Source organism: Bufo gargarizans, chromosome 4 (genome assembly GCF_014858855.1).
Source record: "Bufo gargarizans isolate SCDJY-AF-19 chromosome 4, ASM1485885v1, whole genome shotgun sequence".
In the NCBI taxonomy this organism is placed as follows: domain Eukaryota; kingdom Metazoa; phylum Chordata; class Amphibia; order Anura; family Bufonidae; genus Bufo; species Bufo gargarizans.
This window is the reverse complement of record NC_058083.1, coordinates 113,499,265-113,522,775: the sequence shown is the minus strand read 5'-3', so window position 1 is coordinate 113,522,775 and position 23,511 is coordinate 113,499,265. Positions and strand designations below refer to the sequence as shown.

At 45.4% G+C, this 23,511-nt stretch overlaps 1 protein-coding gene across 2 annotated transcripts in view; it reads left to right on the top strand.

Moving 5' to 3' along the window:
* ACSL3 (acyl-CoA synthetase long chain family member 3) overlaps positions 1 to 21,210 on the top strand; it is a 133,231-nt gene extending 112,021 nt beyond the window's left edge. For both annotated transcript variants that reach the window (XM_044291486.1, XM_044291485.1), the window contains exons 11-15: positions 274 to 348; positions 10,184 to 10,375; positions 17,167 to 17,281; positions 18,736 to 18,893; positions 20,342 to 21,210. In XM_044291486.1, the coding sequence (XP_044147421.1) occupies positions 274 to 348; positions 10,184 to 10,375; positions 17,167 to 17,281; positions 18,736 to 18,893; positions 20,342 to 20,499 (698 nt within the window). In that variant the 3' untranslated portion in view covers positions 20,500 to 21,210. The remainder of the gene's footprint in view (positions 1 to 273; positions 349 to 10,183; positions 10,376 to 17,166; positions 17,282 to 18,735; positions 18,894 to 20,341) is intronic.
* Positions 21,211 to 23,511: the final 2,301 nt, after the last annotated feature.

Below are 23,511 nucleotides of genomic sequence, written 5' to 3'. Positions count from 1 at the left end.
TGAAAGGTCCTCTTTAAATACCTGAAAATAGTATTTGGGCATGTACTGCAAAGAATCTGTTCACTTGAATGACTCAAACGGAGACCAGAGGATTACATTTTGGCCTCGGCTTCCCTCATTAAAGTGAAATGGATTCATTGATGAAAAGTAAGATTGTGATCAAAATGTGGTGTAAACTGACCCTAATTTGGGTTTGACGTTAGAATTTGTGAGCTTTATTGTGGTTTTATGGTAATAGTTCTGTGACCAACCTATACTTTACTTCTGTTTCAGTGTGGGACTACAGTACGGGCAGAGTGGGAGCACCTTTGGTCTGTTGTGAGATAAGACTTAAGAACTGGGAAGAAGGTAATTTCAGCTCCACTGAGATTATATTTGTACAAATGTGCGGTTACAAAATCATTTCAACGATTTTAATCTTCTCACACTGGAATAACTGTGAAATGTTTTCCCATGAATGTTCTCTGAAAGTACTTTGCCAACAGAGGTAGAAAATGGGTTTTTACACCTTTAGCAACCAGTCAGATGCCCGCGGTCATTTCAGCCCATGGCTCAGCTGGCATGTTTGAGGGTCATTGTGTGGCGTTTTAGTTTGCATATTTGGGGGGGTGGGCTCAACTTTTGATTACTTTACAACATTTCACACAATTAACCTTCACATAAAGTAGAAACGTAGAATGTGTCGGCAGATAAGAACCATTTGGCCCATTTAGTCTGCCCAATATACTGAATGCTATGAATAGCCCCTGGCCCTATCTTATATGAAGGATGGTCCTATGCCTATCCCATGCATGCTTAAACTCCTTCACTGTATTTGCAGCTACCACTTCTGCAGGAAGGCTATTCCATGCATCCACTACTCTCTCAGTAAAGTAATACTTGCTGATATTACGTTTAAACCTTTGCCCCTCTAATTTAAAACTATGTCCTCTTGTAGCAGTTGAGGAAATGCGTTAATCTTTCCTTTCCCTATTCAGTTTAAAAGCAAAACCCTGAATTCTGTAGGCCTCATGTCACTGTAAAGCAGTGCATTATCAGAGCTCAGTTAAAGGGATTTTGTTACCTCATTTTCGGTTATAGAGCTGCGGACATGCACGGCTAGATCGCCGCTAGCATGTCTGCAATATACCGGTCCTATAGGGCTCTGTCCTTTTTATTTTGTTTAAAAAAATTATTTTAGAGATATGTAAATGAGCTTTGTAAGGTGCCCAAGGGGCTGTACTAACCTTCCTGGTGCTCAGCCACACCCCCCCTGTGAAGGAGCCTAACACTGCCTATGTCCTACGAATCTCCTCCTTTCATCACAGTTAGATTGCCGTAATCTCGCGATGTGCAGTTCCTTCCCTGAGGCTGATGCCAGCACAGGGAAGGTATATTGTGGACTAGGGCTGCAGCTAACGATTATTTGAATAATCGATTAGTTGCCGATTAATTTCTACGATTAATCGATTAATCGGCAAAAACGACAAAATTACAAAACAGAGGTTTATATGATCTTACTTGAAAAAATATGTTCAAAGGCCATATTAAAACAAATTGTGGACGACACTATTATGGGGGATCTGTGGACGACACTATTATGGGGGATCTGTGGACGACACTATTATGGGGGATCTGTGGACTACACTATTATGGGGGATCTGTGGACGACACTATTATGGGGGATCTGTGGACGGCGTAGTTATGGAGAGGGGGATCTGTGGATGGCGTAGTTATGGAGAGGGGGATCTGTGGGTGGTGTAGTTATGGAGAGGGGGATCTGTGGGTGGCGCAGTTATGGAGAGGGGGATCTGTGGATGGCGTAGTTATGGAGAGGGGGATCTGTGGGTGGCGCAGTTATGGAGAGGGGGATCTGTGGGCGGCGCAGTTATGGAGAGGGGGATCTGTGGGCGGCGCAGTTATGGAGAGGGGGATCTGTGGGCGGCGCAGTTATGGAGAGGGGGATCTGTGGGCGGCGCAGTTATGGAGAGGGGGATCTGTGGGCGGCGCAGTTATGGAGAGGAGGATCTGTGGGCGGCGCAGTTATGGAGAGGGGGATCTGTGGGTGGCGCAGTTATGGAGAGGGGGATCTGTGGGTGGCGTAGTTATGGAGAGGGGGATATGTGCACTGTTATGGGCATAACAGTGCACAGATCCCTTTCCTCATAACAGTGCACAGATCCCCCTTCCCATAGCAGTGCCATACACAGACCCCCCCCTCCCCATAGCAGTGCCATACACAGACCCCCCCTCCCCATAGCAGTGCCATAGACAGATCCTCCCCCCTCCCCATAGCAGTGCTATACACAGACCCCCCTCCCCATAGCAGTGCCATAGACAGATCCTCCCCCCCTCCCCATAACAGCCCCGGCCCCGATGCTTATAAGTCGGACTAATCACGTCTGCATCTTTATTTTACCTTTTTACAATGACGCTCCTGTAACAGCCAGGCAGAGCGGACGGCGGCGTAACGTCACTCACTCACGTGACGCACCTGCTCCGCCCACCTCATGAATGAAGGAGGCGGAGCAGGCGTGTCACGTGAGTGAGTGACGTTACGCCGCCGTCCGCTCTGCCTGGCTGTTACAGGAGCGTCATTGTAAAAAGGTAAAATAAAGATGCAGCGACCGCCCGCCCGCCCGCATAGCAACGAATCAGCGATTATTCGATAACTGGATTCGTCGACAACGAATCCAGTTATCGAATATAATCGATTAATCGTTGCAGCCCTATTGTGGACATGCTAGCGGCGATCTAGCCGTGCATGTCTGTATCTCTATAGCCTAAAACTTGGTGACAAAATCCCTTTAAGTAGTGAGGCTAACCATATTGCTCCTGTAAAACTTCAGTCACGTACAGTTCACACCAGAGAATACACCTGATATATACCTCAATCAAATAGACCAAATACCTTGTTACCAGAGCCCAAAGCAGCCCGGTGCTTGCCCAGAATAAAAAGTTATCATTGGCCAGACGAAGATTAAATACAAAAATATCCGTCTAAGCACCACAAAGTATGTCTTAATGTTTTAGACCAGTTTTTCTCAGGTCTATTCTGCAACTTCTCCAGTCTGGTAATGATTTCGGAATATCCTGTAGAGAGAACCCCATTAATTCCTGTTCACTGATGATGATCCTATTCCTGGTGCAGTACAAGGGTGGTGATGAAAACATGACCAGTTAGGAAGTACTTGAGTACCGGAGGACAGTTTTAGAAGACACAAAATTCAGTACTTTAAAAAAAACATTCTGGGCAAAATGTCATGCCCTGTGCAAGATCTGAGGAGTCTGGAACTGGAAGACCCCTGTGTCATACGCCACTTCCTCAGACACTGCAGTGGGCATAAGACCACACATCCATTAAGCACGGCTCTGTCACCAAATGACAAGATTTTCTTTCTTTACCAGGGGACTTACCACTCTTATTGTCATTAATACAGTTTCCCATGATAGACTGTATAATATAGCACTGAAAATCTGATGTATAACTGAGCTAAGCAAGTTTTATGCAAAAAAATATATATATTTCTCGCTAGTATCATTGGGGGACACAGACCGTGGGTATAGCTGCTTGCTGCCACTAGGAGGCGACACTAGGCTAAGAAGTGATAACTCCTCCCCCGCAGGCTATACCCCCTCCAGCCTGGAGAGAGCATATCAGTTTTTAGCTTAGTGTCGTAGGAGGCAGACCTCCCTGCTTTTGCAGGGCGGCTTACCTTTATTATTTTATTTTTTTCCTCTTTTAGGTTGGGGAAACAGAGTCGCCTAGCCACTCTCTCTACCCCGGGAGCAAGGCCGGTGTCGGAATCCCTCACCGCTCGCCCTCCCCAAGAAACGAAAGTGGACCAGGGCAGCCCAGCTCCCCTGCTTCCCGCCAGCCAAGGGGGTCACCTGAATCCGGCGAGACCCTCCGCCATTCCAGTCTCCTGCCACTTCGTGTGCCAGCGGCTGAAGAGGTGACCCTGCTGGTACTCTGAGAAAGGGTGAAGAGAAGAGGATGAAGATGGGGTGAGTAGTCCGTATTGGGTAAGTACCTCGGCCCTTCCCCTCCCCCTTCTCCCTTCCCCCCCGGTCACCTCATCATAGATGGAGGACCTTTTTCCTCAGGTGGGCCATTCATGGTGAGGGCCCCACATTACCTCAGGCCCAATGTAGGTTTGGGTTTCTGTCCATACGGGGGGCCTGGGTTCTCCTCAGTACGGCCTGCGGGGTGAGCTCCCGCGGCTGATGTTCAGCCAGGGCACTTACAGAGCGCCGCTTCCGGTCACTCCACTCCCGGCCGGCTATTCGTTTGGCCGGCGCCAAAAATTTAGCCCCTGGCTCCACTTCGGGCCTACCGGGATTCAGCCCGTGCAGTTGTTTTAGCGGCACGGGATGGGTTCCCGCAGCGAGAGTGGACACTCCCCCTCCAAATCAGTGGGCAGACATCGGCGGTTGCTCTTCAGGCCCCGCTGTGGTAACCGGCTGGCAGTACCGCCCGGTCGGCTGTGCGCCGAACTTTATGTCCCGGCTTTTGCGGCCTACTAGGCCGCAACTTTCATTCCAGTTATGGAGGGGGCGGGTCCGTCCTTTTGGCGCGGATTCTCCCCGACTAGCTGTCGCTCCTCCCCCAGGTGCCCCGCTGAGCTCCGCATCTGGTCCTCTGAGCTGGGTTAACCCTTTGTGGCAAGTCGTTTGTTTGCAGCCGTCACTGCATTATCTGAGTGTCCCCTTTCTGCATGCCAATTACCTTAGATTAGGAAGTTAACCCTAACCCCTTCCTGCCGGCATGTCCACCCTGGTGGTGGGGTATGGGGCTGGGCCCATGTCCTATCTGGACAGGGCAGGATTGCTCACAGTTTCCCATTCCGCCCTCCGGGGCTGTTTAGTTGAGAATGCACACATGAAGAATTCCCAGACCACCTTCTGGGTCGTCTGGCGTATAGGCCACCACAGGTGAAATCCAGGGGAGCACATCTGAGGGATTCCCAATCCGCCATACGGGCCGTTTGGTTGATAATGCTCCACCTGCACAAATACAGGGGAGCACATCTGAAGGATTCCCAATCCGCCCGCTGAGGCCGTTTGGTTGATAATGCTCCACCTGCACAAATGCAGGGGAGCACATCTGCAGGATTCCCAATCCGCCCGTGGGCTGTTTGGTTGATATTACTCCACCTGCACACATACAGGGGAGCACATCTGGAGGATTCCCAAACCGCCCGCTGGGGCCGTTTGGTTGATAATACTCCACCTACAAAAATACAGGGGAGCGCATCTGAAGGATTCCCAATCCGCCCTACGGGGTCGTTTGGTTGATTAATGCTCCACCTGCACAAATCCAGGGGAGCACATCTGAGGATTCCCAATCCGCCCGCTGAGGCCGTTGGTTGATAATACTCCACATGCACGGATCCGGGGGAGCACATCTGAAGGATTCCCAATCCGCCCTACGGGGCCGTTTGGTTGATAATGCTCCACCTGCACGGATCCGGGGGGAACACAGATGCAGGATTCCCAATCCGCCCTACGGGGCCGTTTGGTTGATAATGCTCCACCTGCACGGATCCGGGGGGAACACAGATGCAGGATTCCCAATCCGCCCTACGGGGCCGTTTGGTTGATAATGCTCCACCTGCACAAGCCAGGGGAACACAGCTGCTGGATTCCCAATCCACCCTCTTGGGTCATTTGGTTGTTAATCCACATGCGCAATCCAATGGAGGACCTCTGGCAGTTCCCAATCCACCCTCCTGGATTGTGGGTCGATTGAGTACCGCCCACACAATCCTGTGAGCGGTCAGGTAGGGATGCCGATTCCACCTCCTGGGTGTTTTGATGGTTATATCACCGCTGTCACAGCCTGCAACTGCCATGGCTGGATGCTAAGAGGTAGAGCTGCGCACGAGCAGGACATTCCTCCTCGGTCTCCTCCGCACCTCCATCCTTCCTCATTAGGGTGATATTCAGAACCCTCCCTTCTGACAGGGGTTGGTTCTGAGGGAACAGGGAACAGTTCTGCGGACTCTGATATGAACCTTCTAGACTGCATCCATGCTACCGGCAGTACTGATTGTCTGCATTGCCCCTTCCTTAGGCGGCATTTGCTTTGCTACTGGATACAGTACTTACCCTTTGTATTCCCTCCTTCCACAGGTGGACTGACGGCACTTGCACTGGTCAGTGCCAGCCATTTGCGTCTCCCCTTTCGGTTGTTGACGGATTGCTGTTCCACTGGGTACAGTACTGGCGTTATGCATTAGCCTCTCTTATAGGAGGCGTTATGGCTTTATCGCGGGTGGCAATGTTTGCTGTAAGTATTACCACCTTGCTTAGGTGGAGGAATTCTTTACCCACCGGGAACGGGACTATTCGTATGCATTATCCTCTTCGATAGGGGTGTAATTCTCTGCCATAGGGGTCAATTCCTACTGGGTGCATTACCCCCTGCCATAGGTTAGGTACTGGCGCTAACCTCAGGATACAGTACTCCCTATATATTTTTCTCCCCTTCATAGGTGGAGTGGTTGCACTTCCATTGAGGGTAGTGCTTACAGTACGCGTTACCCCCTCCAGGGAGGGGGTTGTTACACTACCGTTGGATGCGGTTCTGTTTATCTCCCTACCTTCCTTCCTTGACGGAGGGTTGCGCTACCACTGAATACTAGTCAACAGTCGTGGCATTACCCCCTTCTACATCTTACGGGAAATCTCTGAGCATCTATGCATGCTTTAATTCAACTAAGCCTCCGCACTAGATGCCGTGGCTTCCTTCACGGGTGGGCCGCAGCAACAGTCGTTGCCATTGGTGCCTGGTACTCTTCATCTAGAGGTATATGGATACTGGGACTGCTCCCATACTGTATCCTCCCGTCTCTTCTGGTACTGGTGGTTGGCGCAGATAGGTCGTTCCTTGTTCTCTTAAGGGAGTCGCTCAGCAGCTCTTCAGGTGCCCTAGATTCCCATCCCTATGGGCCTCCACCGTTCAGGTCGGTCAGAACTTGGTCCTCTACAGCGTGTGGGTGCACGCCATTATACAAATGTTGGGATTACGACCCAGCGAGCCCAAGGTTGCACTGACTCTGTATTCTGGGCCACCACTCTTCCTCATTAGGTGAGGGTGTTTTGCTGGCATTCTGCATTGACTACTACAGCGTGTTCTCTAAGTCAGGATGGCCGAGTGGTCTAATGTGCCAGACTCAAGAGTTAATCTCTTCCGTGTATGGGTGTTCGGGTCTCCAAATGGAGGTGTGGGTTCAGATCCCACTTCTAACAAAAACAAAAACAAAAACAAAAAAAAAAAAAAAAAAAAAGCAAGGGTAGTTCTCACAAGGGCCGGAGATCGAACTCATGGCAGAGGGTCATCCCCCTCAGGTAGGGGTTCTACCCTGACACTGCTTCGGCGGTTGCTCTGGTTTTGCCCCCTTTTTAGATGGAATGCCTCAGAATGGCTCTGGTTGACTGAGTTAGCTTGGTTCCATGCTACTTCTGGGTGTCCTTAGGCCTCTCCCTCAGTTTTACGCTGGGAGGAGCAGGCGGTAGCTATTACTGTACAAAGGGTATTTGCATCTCCACTACATGCTAGGGTTCCTACTGAACATTCCTATTGCACAGTTCCTTCGTCAGACGGCGGTTTCTTCCGACTCTGGGATTGGTATCCTGTACGGTGTGGCATCCTCCTCAACTGGAGTGTGGCCTTTGCGTTACTCTGGCAGCTTCCTTTGTATGGGCTCCTCCTCAAGGGTGTATTTCATTACCAAGAGATCTGTACAGTGTCAGTCCCTGATGGCAATGGGCTTGCCCTGACCTCTCATTGGTCTTCATTACTGTTAACTGTCCGTTGCTCTGACGACTATTGTTCTTGTGTCGTCAACTCGGGTTTTGCATTGGCGTCAGTGCCATAGCTATCAGCACCTTACTTGGGCGCGCTCGACTGGGTAGCTTAGTCCCTGTGGCACTCGTCTACCACTACGGTGATACTGTCCGTCAGATATGTTTACTTGGTCCCTGTGGCACTCGTCTACCACTACAGTGATTCCTTCCTTCAGTTATGGTTACTTCTGTGTCACATCAAGCGATGGTGGTCATTCCTTTCACTGCTCCTTCCGGGGGTGGACTACGGTCCCCCCAAGCCAGGCTGAGCGGGTGACTGTCTCACCTTGTCACCACTGGTAGGGATTTCGTTCCTTGAACGGAACACCCCTATTTTTCTTTCCTGTCCTTCCTCTAGCTGGACTGCTGACCACCTTTTCCCTTCGGTCTCCTCGACCGGTGGCAATGGGTTGTATAGCTATGGAATCCGGGATCTATTTTTTTCCACGGAGAGTATTCTCTTATCTTGGTCTCTGCCCGGAAGTCAATATATGTCAATTATGGGTTTTTTTCCATTACCGGTTTCTTTTAACCAGAGGAGGATCCTGCGAACCTGGATTTTGGTTCCGCTCCCACAGTTGTGGTCTACAACCGACTTCGCCCCGACGATCGGTATATCGCTGGGGGCGTTTCAGGAACAAACAAGCCCCCCCTCTGGGACTTCTTCTTCTTCTTTTTGTACGTCCATTTGTCCTTTGTCATTGGCATCAGGCAGTGCTCCGCCAGAATTTTCTTTCTGGCGGAAGGTCACCGCTTTTCGGGTCTTCTCGGACATGGTTTTTCTCTTCTTTCTCCCTCGTATTTTAAGGGCGGGCTCTCCATCAGCCATCTATTTTGGCCTCGGAGATTTGCTGGTCCATATCTGGCGCGTTGGCGCGTTCCGCTGTATGGGTTTTCTGCCTGATTTTCTTGGAGGTCCTTGTCATAGCTGGCGTCTTCCAACGGGATGCTTTTTTTCCTGGGATGTCTGCCTGTCGGTTGCTTCCTAGCGGAGTGATGGCCTGGCCGTCCAGCGGTCGTCATTTCTCGGGTTCATCTACTCCAGACATCGCTTCTAGAGGGCAGCGTCTTGGTCTTCCGGCAAGTTCACCGAGTGTTTCGGGGGTCTTTCCTAGCCATCATCTGTTGCTGCTCCAGGCAGCAAGATCTTGCAGGCGGCAGCGGATGCCGCATCCTCGAGGGCGTTTTTTCTCCAGGGGCGTGTGATTTTTTTTCCCTCCCCGTGGACTGCTTTAGGACGTCCCACGGTCTGTGTCCCCCAATGATACTAGCGAGAAAACGAGATTTTTGTGAACTCACCTGTAAAATCTCTTTCTCGCGTAGTTCATTGGGGGACACAGCTCCCACCCAGTTTCGGTTTGCCGCACATATTGGCGGTTTGTGGGCCAGTATGGTCCTCAGTTCTGGTGCATTCCGACTGATGTTTGTCAGTTGTGGGTTGTGTACTGTATTTTCATTATTGATTTTTTTCTCCTACTCCTATTGCTTGGGCACAAACTGATATGCTCTCTCCAGGCTGGAGGGGGTATAGCCTGCGGGGGAGGAGTTATCACTTCTTAGCCTAGTGTCGCCTCCTAGTGGCAGCAAGCAGCTATACCCACGGTCTGTGTCCCCCAATGAACTACGCGAGAAAGAGATTTTACAGGTGAGTTCACAAAAATCTCGTTTTTTCCTCATTTCCCTGGTTCTTTTATGGCCCTTTGTTTACATGCAATAAAAACTATCTCTGCCCCTCCCCCTGCTCTGCTAAGGTTGTGGATACAAGAGCTGCCCTGAGTGACATGTCTGCCTGCTGGGAGACTCTGCAGCATGTTGTAAGTGTAGGACTATAAGTCCCAGCTGTGTAATGACACTACTAATACACACAGGATCTTCCCCCTACCTTCTTGTGCAACGCTCTCTCTAGTATATCAGCTCCAGTGCCCAGCATAGTCTCCTCACTGCCTGCAGAGCTGTGCAGCTGAAGGGGTTAAGAATCCTAGCAGAGCGTAGACTGCAGTGAAGGGGGGGCGTGGCCAGCACATTGACATCTCTTTTAGTAAACGACCTTTATCAGAGCAGGGAAAGAAGCTGACATCACAGGCCATGTGACCTTCAGTGAAATCTGAGAAACCAGCCACTGGGGATAAAGTAAGTGAAAGTTAGGAACATAGAAAGAACAAAAAAATAACGCGGGTAACCCCTTTAAGCTTAAAATGGCGGATCTCAGTGGGAGTTATTTAAATGCTTATTCCTATTGATGTCATTTTCCCAAATTATTTTTTACTCCGCTATGTATTGAGGATAAAGGTCATATTGGTAATTAGTTCCTGCATTCTTTGCCATCTAATGTATTACTAAACTCATTACTTAGGTGGCTACTTCAATACTGACAAGCCTTGTCCCAGGGGAGAGATTCTGATTGGTGGTCCCAATGTGACGATGGGATACTACAAAAATGAGCAGAAGACCAAAGAAGACTTTTTAGTGGATCAAAATGGCCAGCGCTGGTTCTGTACTGGGGATATTGGAGAATTCCACTCAGATGGCTGCTTAAAAATAATTGGTGAGTGTTAACTACTGATGTATGTTGAAGGGATTTTGTGTATAGAGCTGAGGACATGGGTTGTTAGATGGCCGCTAGCACATCTGCAATACCCAGTCCCCATAGCTTTTGTGTGCTTTTATTGTGTAAAAAAAACGATTTGATACATATGCAAATTATGCTATGTGCAATGTGTATGCCTATTACTACTTACTTTAAGGAAATCTCTCAGCAGTTTTAACTGTGCTAAACCGCTGACAGCATTAGGTAGGAGCTTGGGAGAGCAGGACAAACATACCTTTTGAGGAGCTTTTATTATCAGGAGTAGTGTGAATATGAAGTTTTATTCTGCCAGGTTCTGCTCTTGCAAGTGCACTGGAGGTTGATTTTCACTGTGAAGTATTGTCTGCATTGAGCTGATTCACAGCCCCTCCACCCTGCGTGACGGTGAGCAAAAAGTAAGTTAAAATGGAGCCCGTCCTGGGCATTTGCAGGAGCATAATCTGGCAGAATAAAACTTCATATTTGCACTACTCCCAGTGATAAAAGCTCCACAAAAGGTATGTTTGTCTTGCTCTCCCCAGCCCCTACCTAGCTCTGTCATCTGTGTAGGATGGTTAGTAGTACTGACAAACTACGTTTAACCACCTTCGGACCGCCTAACGCACGGATGCGTCCGGAAGGTGGTTGATTTACTCCTCCTGGACGCATCCGTGCGTCATTTCGCGACAGCCGAGATTTCCTGTGAACGCGTGCACACAGGCGCGCGCGCTCACAGGAATGGAAGGTAAGCGAGTGGATCTCCAGCCTGCCAGCGGCGATCGTTCGCGCTGGCAGGCTGGAGATGTGATTTTCTTTTAACCCCTAACAGGTATATTAGACGCTGTTTTGATAACAGCGTCTAATATACCTGCTACCTGGTCCTCTGGTGGTCCCTTTTGTTTGGATCGACCACCAGAGGACACAGGCAGCTCAGTAACGTAGCACCAAACACCACTACACTACACTACACCCCCCCCCCCCCCCGTCACTTATTAACCCTTTATGAACCACTGATCACCCCATATAGACTCCCTGATCACCCTCCTGTCATTGATCACCCCCCTGTAAGGCTCCATTCAGGTCCGTATGATTTTTACGGATACATGGATCGGATCCGCAAAACGCATACGGACGTCTGAATGGAGCCTTACAGGGGGGTGATCAATGACAGTGGGGTGATTATCCATATAGACTCCCTGATCACCCCCGTCATTGATCACCCCCCTGTAAGGCTCCATTCAGACGTCCGTATGATTTTTACAGATCCACGGATACATGGATCGGATCCGCAAAACACATACGGACGTCTGAATGGAGCCTTACAGGGGGGTGATCAATGACAGGGGGGTGATCACCTCATATACACTCCCTGATCACCCCCCTGTCATTGATCACCCCCTCTGTAAGGCTCCATTCAGACGTCCGTATGTGTTTTGCGGATCCGATCCATGTATCCGTGGATCCGTAAAAATCATACAGACGTCTGAATGGAGCCTTACAGGGGGGTGATCATTGACTCGGGTGATCAGGGAGTCTGTATGGGTGATCACCCCCCTGTAAGGCTCCATTCAGACGTCCGTATGTGTTTTGCGGATCCGATCCGTGTATCCGTAAAAATCATACGGACGTCTGAATGGAGCCTTACAGGGGGGTGATCAATGACAGGGGGGTGATCAGGGAGTCTGGCCCAACTTTGGCCCAAGTTAGCGGAAAGGGAGACTTTGTGAGAAAAAAAAAATAATATGTCAATTTCCGCTAACTTGTGCCCCAAAAAAAAATTTCTATGAACTCGCCATGCCCCTCATTGAATACCTTGGGGTGTCTTCTTTCCAAAATGGGGTCACATGTGGGGTATTTATACTGCCCTGGCTTTTTAGGGGCCCTAAAGCGTGAGAAGTCTGGGATCCAAATGTCTAAAAATGCCCTCCTAAAAGGAATTTGGGCCCCTTTGCGCATCTAGGCTGCAAAAAAGTCACATGTGGTATCGCCGTACTCAGAAGAAGTTGGGGAATGTGTTTTGGGGTGTCATTTTACATATACCCATGCCGGGTGAGATAAATATCTTGGTCAAATGCCAACTTTGTATAAAAAAATGGAAAAAGTTGTCTTTTGCCAAGATATTTCTCTCACCCAGCATGGGTATATGTAAAATGACACCCCAAAACACATTCCCCACACATGGCGATACCACATGTGTGACACTTTTTTGCCGCCTAGGTGGGCAAAGGGGCACACATTCCAAAGAGCACCTTTAGGATTTTACAGGTCATTTTTTACACATTTTGATTTCAAACTACTTACCACACATTAGGGCCCCTAGAATGCCAGGGCAGTATATCTACCCCACAAGTGACCCCATTTTGGAAAGAAGACACCCCAAGGTATTCCGTGAGGGGCATGGCGAGTTCCTAGAATTTTTTATTTTTTTGTCACAAGTTAGCGGAAAATGATGATTTTTAATTTTTTTTTCTAACAAAGTCTCATATTCCACTAACTTGTGACAAAAATTTTTAAATTCTAGAAACTCGCCGTGCCCCTCACGAAATACCTTGGGGTGTCTTCTTTCCAAAATGGGGTCACTTGTGGGGTAGTTATACTGCCCTGGCAATTTAGGGGCCCATATGTGTGCGAAGTAGTTTGAAATCAAAATCTGTAAAAAATGGCCGGTGAAATCCTAAAGGTTCTCTTTGGAATGTGTGCCCCTTTGCCCACTTAGGCTGCAGAAAAGTGTCACACATCTGGTATCGCCGTACTCAGGAGAAGTTGGGCAATGTGTTTTGGGGTGTCATTTTACATATAGCCATGCTGGGTGAGATAAATATCTTGGTCAAATGCCAACTTTGTATAAAAAAATGGTAAATGTTGTCTTTTGCCAAGATATTTCTCTCACCCAGCATGGGTATATGTAAAGTGACACCCCAAAACACATTCCCCAACTTCTCCTGAGTACGGCGATACCAGATGTGTGACACTTTCTTGCAGCCTAGGTGGGCAAAGGGGCACACATTCCAAAGTGCACCTTTCGGATTTCACCGGTCATTTTTTACAGATTTTGATTGCAAACTTCTTCTCACGCATCTGGGCCCCTAGAATGCCAGGGCAGTATAACTACCCCACAAGTGACCCCATTTTGGAAAGAAGACACCCCAAGGTATTTTGTGATGGGCATAGTGAGTTCATGGAAGTTTTTATTTTTTGTCACAAGTTAGTGGAATATGAGACTTTGTAAGAAAAAAAAAAAAAAAACATAAATCATCATTTTCCGCTAACTTGTGACAAAAAATAAAAAGTTCTATGAACTCACTATGCCCATCAGTGTAATACCTTAGGGTGTCTACTTTCCGAAATGGGGTCATTTGTGGGGTGTTTGTACTGTCTGGCCATTGTAGAACCTCAGGAAACATGACAGGTGCTCAGAAAGTCAGAGCTGCTTCAAAAAGCGGAAATTCACATTTTTGTACCATAGTTTGTAAACGCTATAACTTTTACCCAAACCATTTTTTTTTTTTTTTGCCCAAACATTTTTTTTTTATCAAAGACATGTAGAACAATAAATTTAGCGAACAATTTATATATGGATGTATTTTTTATTTATTTTTTGCAAAATTTTACAGCTGAAAAAAATCATTAAATTTTGATTAATAACAAAAAAGTAAAAATGTCAGCAGCAATGAAATACCACCAAGTGAAAGCTCTATTAGTGAGAAGAAAAGGAGGTAAAATTCATTTGGGTGGTAAGTTGCATGACCGAGCAATAAACGGTGAAAGTAGTTTAGTGCAGAAGTGTAAAAAGTGGCCTGGTCATTTAAGGGGGTTTCAGCTAGCGGGGCTGAAGTGGTTAAAGTGGTTGGCTCATTGCGATAATATAATATGGAAGCCATAGCGGAGCGTTTCGCCCACAGTATTATCTATATAAGAACGTGGTCCTTTACTCTGGTGCAATTGCCTGATCATTTATTACATAGCCTGCTGTTTAGGGAAAATGTCTGACCAGCTGGATCTTCCTCGTCTAGTATGGCTGATCGTCCGGGTTCAGAGACCAGACGCTTTGTGATAAGTTGATCACTGGACGGCTTTAATATTATAATAAGAATAATTGTCGTGATTTGACATACTCTGTTGTCTCATTAGACAAGATACATATAGCAGTATCACTCAAGTAGAAGTTTTGTGTTGTAAGAGATGGACAGCATATAATCAACATATTCACAGAGACGTATCGGTCAGTAAGGTGATAGTGGTTCTCTCTTGTTTTTAGCGTGATGTTAAACCCAAATAAATGTATATATGAATATACGGCGACACTGTCAAGGTACCAGTTTCCACAATTACTATCCAATGCCTATTAACACGTCCTAAGCTCTTCCAGTAGTCTGTGTACTACTCAAGAAGCCTATCGTAGAATTCCTGTAATCTCCTTTTAGCCCTCTTATAATTGTAGCTTCTATGTAACTGATAAGTTGACCAGTCACTACTAACAGAGCGGTCCATCAAACACACTGACCCGTTCCCGAGCCCTGTAACCTCTCCTGTACACCATGTAATTATAACAGTAATGACCTGAGGGGTCAGCTGTAGCATTTGAAAATTACAAAGGGCTTAATAAAATCTGTAAAATAGAGATAAAATTAGCAAAAATACAAAACGAACAGTAGGTGGCAAGAGAGAGCAAAAAATATCCCCAAAAATTATTTTAATATATAAATGCTAAAAAAAACAAGGTCCGAGCAGGTAGGTCCCCTAAATAATGGTAAGGGGGGGGGGGGGGGTGTAGTCACTAAAGATAAGGAAAAGGCAGCGTTACTAAATTGTTTTTTTAGCTCTGTATATACAAAAGAAGATGAATGAGCTGATACCTGTGGTGCTGGGGCTGTTAGTACATCCAGTGATATACTCAATTGGCTAACTGTAGATATGGTCCAAGAGAAGTTAAATGTGGTAGATGTGAACAAGGCTCTGGGTCCAGATGGATTACACCCAAGAGTTCTTAAAGAGCTCAGTTCAGTCATTGCTGTGCTCCTGTTTATAATTTTTTAAGATTCTCTAGGTACTGCTACAGTGCTAAGTGATTGGCGCAAGGCAAACGTGGGGCCCATATTCAAAAAAGGATCTAGGTCCTTCACAGGACACAAGCTTTCTAGTACTGTACAGTCTATGGAAGATGTCCATATACTACAAGCTGACTTGGATACTCTGAGTGATTGGGCATCAACTTGGCAAATGAGGTTCAATGTGGAGAAATGTAAAGTTATGCATCTTGGTAGTAATAATCTCTGTGCTTCATATGTCCTAGGGGAGCTAACACTGAGAGAGTCACTTGTAGAGAAGGATTTGGGTGTCCTTGTGGATGGTAGATTAAATTATAGTATACAATGTCAATCAGCTGCTTCTAAGGCCACTAGGATATTGCCATGCATTAAACGAGGCATGGACTTGCAGGGCAGGGATGTAATATTACCACTTTACAAAGCGCTGGTGCGGCCTCATCTGGAATATGCAGGTCCGTTCTGGGCACCAGTCCATAGAAAGGAGAGGGACTAAAATGATAAGGGTCCTAGTGTCCATGGAGTGTCCTAGTTATGAAGAAAGATTAAAAGAATAAATATATTTAGTGTTGAGAAGAGACGTCAAAGGGGGAACATGAATAACCTGTACAGATATATAAATGGGCCGTACAAAAACTATGGTGAAAAGCTGTTCCATGTAAAATGCCCTCAAAAGACAAGGGGGCAGTCCCTCTGACTGGAGAAGAAAAAGTTCAGTCTCCAGAAGCGTTAAAGCTTCTTTACTGTAAGAACAGTGAATCTGTGGGATAGACTTCCTCAGGACGTGGTCACAGCAGGAACAGTGGACAGGTTTATAAAGGGTTTAGATGAATTCTTAAAAGTAAACAACATTAATGCTTATGAAAGGTATATAAATCTGAGTCTCCCTTCCTTCTGGATTCCGCGTCCCCACCTAACCCTCAGTTGAACTTAATCGACTTATGTCTTTTTTAAATCGTATTAACTATGTAACTATGTAATCAGCTAAGTAACCTGCATAATGCTCACACAGAGGCTGCGGCCATTTCTATTGGAACTAGTGATTTCCCCAAGACATTGGTCCTTGACAAAGTGATGGACTTTTATCTTGCGTTCAATTGCATTTTTTTTGCTATGTTTCCCAACTTCTAATGTTTTGTAGCATTAGAGAAGAAATCTGGGGTCTGTGTGTTTCAGGATGGCGCTCATAACTGTCTCCTGTAGGCCCTGTTCACATCTACATCAGGGACTCTAGCACAGATTTTGCCATATTTCAGTGGTGTCGCTTGCAGCATTATTACTCCAGTTAAGAACCTTATTTTAAACCTACATGCACACGACCGTATGTGTTTTGCGGTCTGCAAATTGCGGATCGGCCGAAAAAAGGATGACTTTTCGTATGGCATCCGTTTTTTTTGTTTTTTTTTATACAGATCCATTGTAATAATGCCTATGCTTGTCCACAAACAAAAAAAAATAGGACATGCACTATTTTTTTTGCGGGGCAACAGAACGGACATACTGATGCGGACCCATTGAAATGAATGGGTCCGCATCCTATCCGCAATGAAAAAGGGAACGGACATGGAAACTAACAATGTTCGTGTGCATGTAGCCTAAGTCAGTGGTGTCTCATACAACTGATCCAACAGTGCCCTATGGTTTCTACCATAAGAGCCTTAATCTAACTGCTCCAGGTGAAAGGATGGTAGATGTTGCTCTAATATTCTCCATTATGTTCTCCAGACAGGAAAAAGGACCTGGTAAAACTTCAAGCAGGTGAATATGTTTCCCTTGGTAAGGTGGAAGCGGCCTTGAAGAATCTCTCCATTGTGGACAACATTTGTGCGTATGCAAACAGGTGAGAGCACCTCTTTATTGACATGGCTGGAGTTTTCTGGGGTTTACTAGGTGGGGTGGGCACAGGTGCCGACTTATATGTATGATGTGCTGATGCACAGGCACCTACTATCATCTTAAAAACGCTTCCCTATATTAGGTTGCATGCGGGTTTTTCTCCTTACAGAATTCATATAAGTCCATGAAAAAAGAATTTGTGGCCTGCTCCAGTGTATGTCATTACTGGTTTTATGCAGAATACAGATACCTTCCTGCAGCGTACGGACTGTTTAACGAGTTAATGCATCTCATAGGTTGTCTCCAGGGCTAATGCACCACACAAGGTCCAGCCTCCAGGTGTTATTTTTGGTCAGATTGATCCTCATTTTGGAAACCTAGTTTAGAAGAGATATATATATATATATATATATATATATATATATATATATATATATCTTAAGTAGTTTCTTTCTGATCTTATTATATTTCAGTGTCCTGATGTAGACATTTTGCGTCATGACAATCAAAGCCATAAGTGACTGTCTGAATTCTATGGATCTACCATTTAGAAAATGTAGCTCTTAGGCTGCATGGTTCATTGACTCCCTGTCTGTTTTCTCCCCTCCCATCCTTCCTGGTAGAAGAGTCATCCTTTCCATTGATCTAATAACCTCTGAAACATTTCCAAGTAGTAATGATCTAGAATTGGGTTGTGAATGTTCTCCTTGTGCTAGTATTGCGTCATGCTCTTCTTCTCCTGCATGCAGATGAGTCATTTGCTTTCCAATACAATTGACTTCTTCTGTGATATTTACGTCTAGATGATAAATGCTCTATGCGATGGATGACTATAAAATGCGTTATTCTGAGCAGGGCATTCTTGCTGGTGAATAGGTTTGTTGGTCCTTGATCCTTTTTATCTTTGTAGGCTCACTCCTCCAGAAAACAACCATTTTAATTATTTTCTAGAATAGTTGGAGTAGCCCTGCAAAGATCATGCCTTTTATGTCTTTTAGAACCATCGTACACGAGGGTTGGGGTGGCATTTATCAACAGTTTTGCGTCTTTTTTTTCTTCTTTTTTTTTCTTTTGGTGTAAAAAGCCATGTGTCATGTTCTTGGCTGTGGCGGTGACTGTCCATATACCAAATGTGACCCTTGTCGCCCAAGAAGTGTATGTGACCACTCCAGCCATTAACTGGTCTCAACTATGTACGGAACAAGACCAGTGAGACCATTGATTACCTGCGACAGCCATGTGCGGTATAAGGGCACATCACCAATGCAGTCCTGTTAACAAATCCTGGGCAGATTGGAGCGGTGTCACTTGAGCAGAGGGAATTCGTGCTATTAAAAAAAAAAAATGGGCTAGCAACCACAATAAATGAGGGGTAACTGAGAAAATGTAAGTAATGGTGGATGTAATAAGACTTTTTAGATCTCCCTGTTTAATATTCATGCTTGCTTTCTGTTCCAGCGATCAGTCATATGTGATTGGCTTTGTGGTGCCAAATCAGAAGGATCTATTAAAGCTAGCGGAGAAGAAAGGAGTGCAAGGAAGCTTTGAGTCTCTGTGCAATAACCCAGTAATGGAGAAGGAAGTGCTCAGAGTCTTGGCAGAATCTCCCGCAGCAGGTATGTCACTTACTCAAGGTTAAACTTTTCAACATACACTGGTTCTTCATGTTATCTGTTACACAGATTCTGACAAAATCTAGCAGGTTATGTGCTGAGGTTTGCACTTTTAAGTGGGTACAGTGCATTATGATGGGATATTGTATTTTAGTCCTAGATTTAGGTCCAAATCAATCAGTGTGTCCACCTGACCACCTTGATATCAGGTGACGCCATCTAGAAAGGACCAAGGTCATGCAAGGAAAGGATCTGTAGTGAAGTGAGGAACCGCACTATATCAAAGTGTCCCTGGTGCCAATCAAGGGCTGTTAAGCCACCATCCAATTGATGAAGTATTGAGGCATTCAGGTTAAGGTTTTGCAATTAAAGTATAGCTTTATTTTACATAATCTGCATCATTCATTTGCCCAGTGGTACATGTCAATAACAGAATATTTCTGACCGGTGTTTCGGTCACGATGGACCTTCATCAGCGGTCACATTATCTGTAAAGTGGGTAAAGGCATTCTTGGGGTGCTGGCTGGATGCCTTTACCCACTTCACAGATAATGTGACTGCTGATGAAGGTCCATCGTGACCGAAACGTCCGGTCAAAAATATTCTGTTATTGACATGTACCCCTGGGCAAATGGATGATGCAGATTATGTAAAATAAAGCTATACTTTAATTGCAAAACCTTAACCTGAATGCCTCAATACTTCATCACATGCAAGGAAAGGAGACATACAGTATAAAGGAAAGCTTTCGTCAGTGTGCACTGCGATGGGAACTACAATGCAACTTGGTTTCATGAATCACATTTTGTTTTATCATGTGTTTTGATATTATCACACATACATCGCATGAAAACCTCATAAATGTTGCATTTAAAGGGGTTCTCTCACTTCAGCAAATTGCATTTATCATGTAGACAAAGTTAATACAAGACACTTTCTAATATATTTTAATTGTCCATATTGCTTCCTTTGCTTTATTGATAAATTTTTCAATTGCATTATACACCTCTCGTTTCCATGGTTACGACCACCCTGCATTCCAGCAGTGGAGGTCGTGCTTGCATACTGTAGGAGAAAAGGCTGTCCTATGAGCGTTCCCATGATGACGGCCACCAGAGAGGCTGGGAGATTTTCCTATAGTGTGCAAGAACGGCCACCGCTGCTGGATTGCAGGGTGGTTATAACCATTGAAACGGGATGTGTATAATGCAATGGAAAAATGAATCAAGCAAGCAAATGAAGCAATATGGACAATCAAAGTACATTAATAAGTGCCTTGTAGTAATTTTATCTACACGATGACAACCCCATTAATGGAATATCATGGTATTCCCGGGGACTATAACTATTCCTATCTCCTATTTACATATGCAGCAGTCCATTTGGATGTTTGCTACAACATTTTGGAGTCTATACTGAACGCTTTATAATACTTTTTTCTTTGTTTTCAGCCACCCTTGAAAAGTTTGAGATCCCTGCTAAGCTCCGCCTTGTTTCTGAGCCTTGGACTCCTGAGACAGGATTGGTGACCGATGCCTTCAAGCTGAAACGCAAGGAGCTTAAGAGTCATTACCAGGAAGATATTGAGAGGATGTATGGGGGGAAATGAAGCCTTGGAAGGCTTTCTACCAACTTTTTCTTTTCTCCTTTCTTCCTTTGGAACAAACAGTTACTTCTAGACCTTGCTGCAGTAGATTAGACTAAGAGCCTGTCTGCAACAAGACCTGGGATTAATGGAAAAGCTTGAATATCTCTCCTGTATCTAAATGTATCTGCGAGACTCGGACCTTGGTCTATTTTTTATTTTTTTTTAGTAGTTGGTAGTCCTATTTATCAAAGTCCATTAGAGATCTGACTGTCCACCATGCAGTTGGAATGAATGTTGGCACCAGGAACTCTACAACATAAGTCTTCATGCTGTAAATCTATTATGATGTGCCCATGCTTATGTAATATGGTGTGGGAGATGTCCTTGGTCTATGTGGGTGTGTATATAATATATATAGATATGTTAGTTTTGTTTTTAAGGTGGATTATTTAAAGCGGCAGTTCAGTACATTAGTATTTTTTTTCCTTCTCTTAAACCTATTTCTCTTTAAAGTATTTCCTCTGGGTTCTCGGGTAAGCACATGCTCTTTATTTCTTTGCTCAAGGTACTTGAACGTGATAGACAAGGAGCTTCTGGGATGATCGCCTCACTGAGCCAGTCAGAAAACTTTAAAAAAAAATGTATTCGGTTTGTAAAATGAGGCCTTTAATATATTGATAATTTATTAATTTTAACCCAGACATACAGGTCCTTCTAAAAAAATTAGCATATTGTGATAAAGTTCATTATTTTCTGTAATGTACTGATAAACATTAGACTTTCATATATTTTAGATTCATTACACACAACTGAAGTAGTTCAAGCCTTTTATTGTTTTAATATTGATGATTTTGGCACACAGCTCATGAAAACCCAAAATTCCTATCTAAAAAAATTAGCATATTTCATCCGACCAATAAAAGAAAAGTGTTTTTAATACAAAAAAAGTCAACCTTCAAATAATTATGTTCAGTTATGCACTCAATACTTGGTCGGGAATCCTTTTGCAGAAATGACTGCTTCAATGCGGCGTGGCATGGAGGCAATCAGCCTGTGGCACTGCTGAGGTGTTATGGAGGCCTAGGATGCTTCGATAGCGGCCTTAAGCTCATCCAGAGTGTTGGGTCTTGCGTCTCTCAACTTTCTCTTCCCAATATCCCACAGATTCTCTATGGGGTTCAGGTCAGGAGAGTTGGCAGGCCAATTGAGCACAGTAATACCATGGTCAGTAAACCATTTACCAGTGGTTTTGGCACTGTGAGCAGGTGCCAGGTCGTGCTGAAAAATGAAATCTTCATCTCCATAAAGCTTTTCAGCAGATGGAAGCATGAAGTGCTCCAAAATCTCCTGATAGCTAGCTGCATTGACCCTGTCCTTGATAAAACACAGTGGACCAACACCAGCAGCTGACATGGCACCCCAGACCATCACTGACTGTTGGTACTTGACACTGGACTTCAGGCATTTTGGCATTTCCCTCTCCCCAGTCTTCCTCCAGACTCTGGCACCTTGATTTCCGAATGACATGCAAAATTTGCTTTCATCCGAAAAAAGTACTTTGGACCACTGAGCAACAGTCCAGTGCTGCTTCTCTGTAGCCCAGGTCAGGCGCTTCTGCCGCTGTTTCTGGTTGAAAAGTGGCTCTACCTGGGGAATGCGGCACCTGTAGCCCATTTCCTGCACACGCCTGTACACGGTGGCTCTGGATGTTTCTAGTCCAGACTCAGTCCACTGCTTCCGCAGGTCCCCCAAGGTCTGGAATCGGTCCTTCTCCACAATCTTCCTCAGGGTCCGGTCACCTCTTCTCGTTGTGCAGCGTTTTCTGCCACACTTTTCCCTTCCCACAGACTTCCCACTGAGGTGCCTTGATACAGCACTCTGGGAACAGCCTATTCGTTCAGAAATTTCTTTCTGTGTCTTACCCTCTTGCTTGAGGGTGTCAATGATGGCCTTCTGGACAGCAGTCAGGTCGGCAGTCTTACCCATGATTGCGGTTTTGAGTAATGAACCAGGCTGGGAGTTTTTAAAAGCCTCAGGAATCTTTTGCAGGTGTTTAGAGTTAATTAGTTGATTCAGATGATTAGGTTAATAGCTCGTTTAGAGAACCTTTTCATGATATGCTAATTTTTTTACATAGGAATTTTGGGTTTTCATGAGCTGTATGCCAAAATCATCAATATTAAAACAATAAAAGGCTTGAACTACTTCAGTTGTGTGTAATGAATCTAAAATATATGAAAGACTAATGTTTGTCAGTACATTACAGAAAATAATGAACTTTATCACAATATGCAAATTTTTTTAGAAGGACCTGTACAGCATCGTTTCGTGCAATATCTTTGTAGGCAGTTACATTCAGTGAAAACCATTTTGTAAGGAATGAGCTTATATTTTAGTGTGACTATACTGTCAGTGCATTAATATCTTATGTTCTGTCGACCATGCTCAACCAGCAGCAAACCGGTTATCTGTACTTCCAGTGATCCACCTAATAATCTCTAAAATAAGCATCTCCTTGTGTCAATGAAAGCTTGTAATCTAGAATATTGCCATATGCTGCTTGAGCTCCATTGATTTACAAGCTACATGTTCCATTCATATCAGTATGCGGCAGAGTTAGATGAAGACGTGAAACACTGCAGCGCGTGCTCAAAAGTGTCGGACATAATGACTTGAATGTGTTGCCTGTACAGAGAATTACAAGCTGTTTGTGTGTCTGTATCTTCCAGGAATGCCTTGTGATCACAGCAGCATCAGCACTGTTTCAAGTGATCACTGCACTGTGGGAGGGGTCTGACTATAGGAGTATACCAACAGGGGAGGGGTGACCAAGTTAATGAGAGCCAGCAGGCTTATAGAAGTAGTGAGAGTGAGCGTGACCAGACTACCACTCCACTGTAACATGGCAAACAATAATAACAAGGAACTGTCTGCAATACGAATATCTGCCCGTAGAAGGGAAGGAGTTCACATGAGATACTGTACATGAGTATCTAAGAGCACTGTGAAATTGAATTTTTTTTTTCATTGGAG